The sequence below is a fragment of the Dichomitus squalens genome (genome assembly GCF_000275845.1).
Source record: "Dichomitus squalens LYAD-421 SS1 unplaced genomic scaffold DICSQscaffold_46, whole genome shotgun sequence".
NCBI classification, from domain to species: Eukaryota; Fungi; Basidiomycota; class Agaricomycetes; order Polyporales; family Polyporaceae; genus Dichomitus; species Dichomitus squalens.
Window position 1 is genome coordinate 135461 of NW_006766928.1, and position 3360 is coordinate 138820.

Consider the following 3360-nt stretch of genomic DNA (forward strand, 5'->3'; position numbering starts at 1 on the left):
GGTTATATTGCCCGACCCTGACCTAGACTCAGGACCCTGTCCCGTCTCTATCCCTTTTCGGTTATATCACAGGACCCTGACCTAGGTCTTGTACTATACTGGGCCCAGCCTCGACCAGACGCATTCCTTTACAGTCTCCTCATACCTCCCCACTTTGGTCGGTTACCTTTCCCTTCCTAATACGGTCGGTACCCCATAGTATATAAGGAGGCCTGTAGTCGGTAGAGGCTCCCCACTTCTGTTCTCCTCTTCGTTACCTCCTGTATCCCTATATCCCTCAATCTAGGGACTTGTGCAATACTCTCTCCCCGTGTGCTACACCGCGTACTTGGATAAGTCCGCGTGATAAGTCTGGATAGACTTGTGTTAGTACTTCAGCGTAACAGGCTCCGCTCATTGATTAGTTAGTCTACCTGAATGCCCGTGCGGGCTCCAGGGCAAGTATGCAGGCGCTCGCTGTCGCGTACAGCATCCCAACAGCATTCTTCGCTTGGGGGTGAGTCTTGCGTAATGCCTTCAGTTCCACAATAGCACCTCTTACGCTTACTGAATGTGACAATGTACAGGCTGATAACATTTTTCATTGCCATCGCCTGGCTTTGCCTCCATGACACGAGCTCCGTCACGCGGATCATTGTCTGTATCGCCATCGCCGTTTCCGCCTTCTTGGCCTGGATCACACAATGGCAAGCCAAGAATTTGCTCATCCCGCTCTCGGACAAGATGAGGACGATGCACGCAGTAGTTCAGAGGGCTCCGAATCGGATGGCTGCCGGCCTCCGAAACATCTCTCTTTGCGCCAGGATGGCCATTCCATCTATGTCTCTACTCCCCATTAGGAGGAAGCCCAAAGCCTTAAGTTCATATCTATCGGATACCCCCGGCCATATTGATCTTCAGGCCGTGTCATCAGGCTCGGGGAGGAGATACAATCTGGCATGATCTGCCGCCTGATGACAGTGCGATCAGGTCCGGTCACTTCGCTACTATAGTGGGACGCCCCCATTATGCTTTCTGTATGATTGTACTTGTCCTCATCAGCTTCACTTTCGCCCGCTCGGAGTACTCTTTGACATGCACGACCTCTGTATACGCCCACACTATGCCGAACTTATTACGTTACACAGCTACACTTAGCAAGGAAGCTGGACACGCCATGAATCGTAACGATGCTTCAATCTCTCACTTGAGTCAACTGAAGCCAACTGTAACGGTCAAGACCGTTGCCGATCCTCATGGCCAATTTAGGTAGCCGGATTTCCTTTTGTAGCTTTGTGTTCGATCGTGTGCGCTTCTCGGACTCTTGGTTCGTGTCATGTTTGTATCCGCTCGTTTTATTCTCCTAGCCCCTAGTACAGTACAGGTTATAGTCTACGTGTTGTACGCATGTACCCCTCGTGGAATCAACGCCGGTTCTGGGGCCTGTCCTCACTCTCGCTTCTCTCTCTCTCTCTTGTGTCTGCACTCGCCCCATTACAGTTTGATTCCACCACCAACTATTCGGTTTCGCTCCGAATACCTAGGCAACAACGTACGCGTTACTACGCTGCGACTCATCCCCCTGCGTGTGTCTCTACGCCGCGAACATCTTCACCAATTCCTTAGGCGACATCTCGCTTGCCTGGCAACATGAATTCTTATGGCACAGACCCGTACTTCGCGTCCACCGCAGACGTCTTCCCTTCTGACGTGGACTACCAGCAGACATCCCAGGATGTCCCCCCGCAAAACCATGTGTCAGGACCAGACACTGCTCAGCAACAGCAGGGGCCAGTCCAGCCCACCGCTGAGGAACAGTTACGTGAGTTATTACTTGCAGTCTTGAATATCAACCAGAACTCGGAGGCTATCCGTATGCATACGATGCAGCAGGATGCGGCAATACAACAGTTGCACACTGAAATCACTGAAGGCAATGCGCGCGCTGTTCGTATTGTTCGGGAAGTGCTCGATCAGGCCTCTGCCGCATTCTGAACTTTGCCTACAGGCTCTGTTGGCCCCGGACGTCCCCCTGCTATTAAGTTGCGGGAGCCGCATAAGTTTGGCGGCAAATCCGACGATGTCAAAAATTTCATCCGTGACGTCTCGGTATGTATTCGTCTTCAGGGGTCAGCATTCCAGACCGACAGAAACAAGGTCGAATATCTCTCCATGTATCTGGAGAAGGGCAGTGCGCTGGCGTGGTACAACGCCACGATTCGTCAAAAGCCCCACTTGCTCAATAATTGGCAAGGGTTCACGGCTGAGTTCCTGAGTCGTTTCCAGACGACGGACTTGGTTTCTAAGTACACGCACAAAGCGGAGGCCCTGACTCACAAGGGACCCGTCGCTGAGCTGGTGAACCAGTTTCAGGAGTGCATGGCATATGTGAACTGGTCTGAGCAGACGAAAATCGTCATGTTCAATCGTAAGCTGAAGCCCGACCTTCGGCGCGCCCTCTTGGCGTCGCCAAAGAAGGATACATTTGACGAATGGGCCCCTATTGTCATTGACAAAGACAACGAGTTACACGAGCTCGAAGTGGACCTTCGGCGCGAGGAGAAAATCTCCAAGCCCAAGGCAACTGGGAATGGGCGACCCTCGGATCGCTCGTACAGTTCCCCGAGTTGGCGATCGAGCGATCGTCCAGGTACTTCCAACTCTCCCTCCCAATCAGGGACTTCCGCTCCCGACACCAACGGCCCTACTCCTATGGAGGTAGACGCCCTGCGTCAGGCTCCTCGGGGCCCGCTCACACCGGAGGAGAGGGCTTACCGCGACGCTAATGGCCTCTGCCGCTATTGCGGAGGCAAGCACAAGATCGCTGAATGCCCGAAGATTCAGAAAAAACAGGCTGCCGAGAATAAGGTTAGCAAGGCCGATCCCTCTAAGGGAAAAGCCTGACGGGTGTCTCAGTCGTCCCGGAGACTCCCATATCGCGAGGGACTGCAGCCCAAGTGACGGAGTCTTCATCTTCTCGGTCTCATGTTCGGTTTAATAATGGGTCTTATCGGTTACGTTCCGTCTCCTTCGCTCCGGTGTTCCGTCTTTCATCTCATGTCCATTCGGACGTCACTTCACCCGATCATTTCTTTGTTTCAGTCTCTCTCCAGTTCCCTAACAAAAAACCCTTGCGCACTATTGCGTTGATTGACTGTGGCGCAAACAAGTCCTGTATTTCTCTCTCATTTGCCAATAGGCACAGTCTCCCGCGTCATCTAAAGGACGAACCTATCCCTATCCTTGCTGTTGACAATCATCCTATCGCGTCGGGCCTCGTCGAATACGACGTAGTAACCTCGCTCTCAGTCCAATCTCACTCCGAAAATATCTCTCTTGGAGTCGTCGAGGTCCCGTATCCAGTCATCTTGGGACTCGACT

General features: G+C 52.7%; 1 protein-coding gene across 1 annotated transcript; it reads left to right on the top strand.

The window, feature by feature from the left end:
• Positions 1-2007: 2007 nt before the first annotated feature.
• Positions 2008-2883, top strand: DICSQDRAFT_68129 (uncharacterized protein; the record flags this gene model as incomplete). The annotated part of the gene is made up of 2 exons (XM_007369258.1): positions 2008-2082; positions 2164-2883. Coding segments are annotated over 2 exons (795 nt in total), but the record flags the coding sequence as incomplete, so codon positions are not given.
• Positions 2884-3360: the final 477 nt, after the last annotated feature.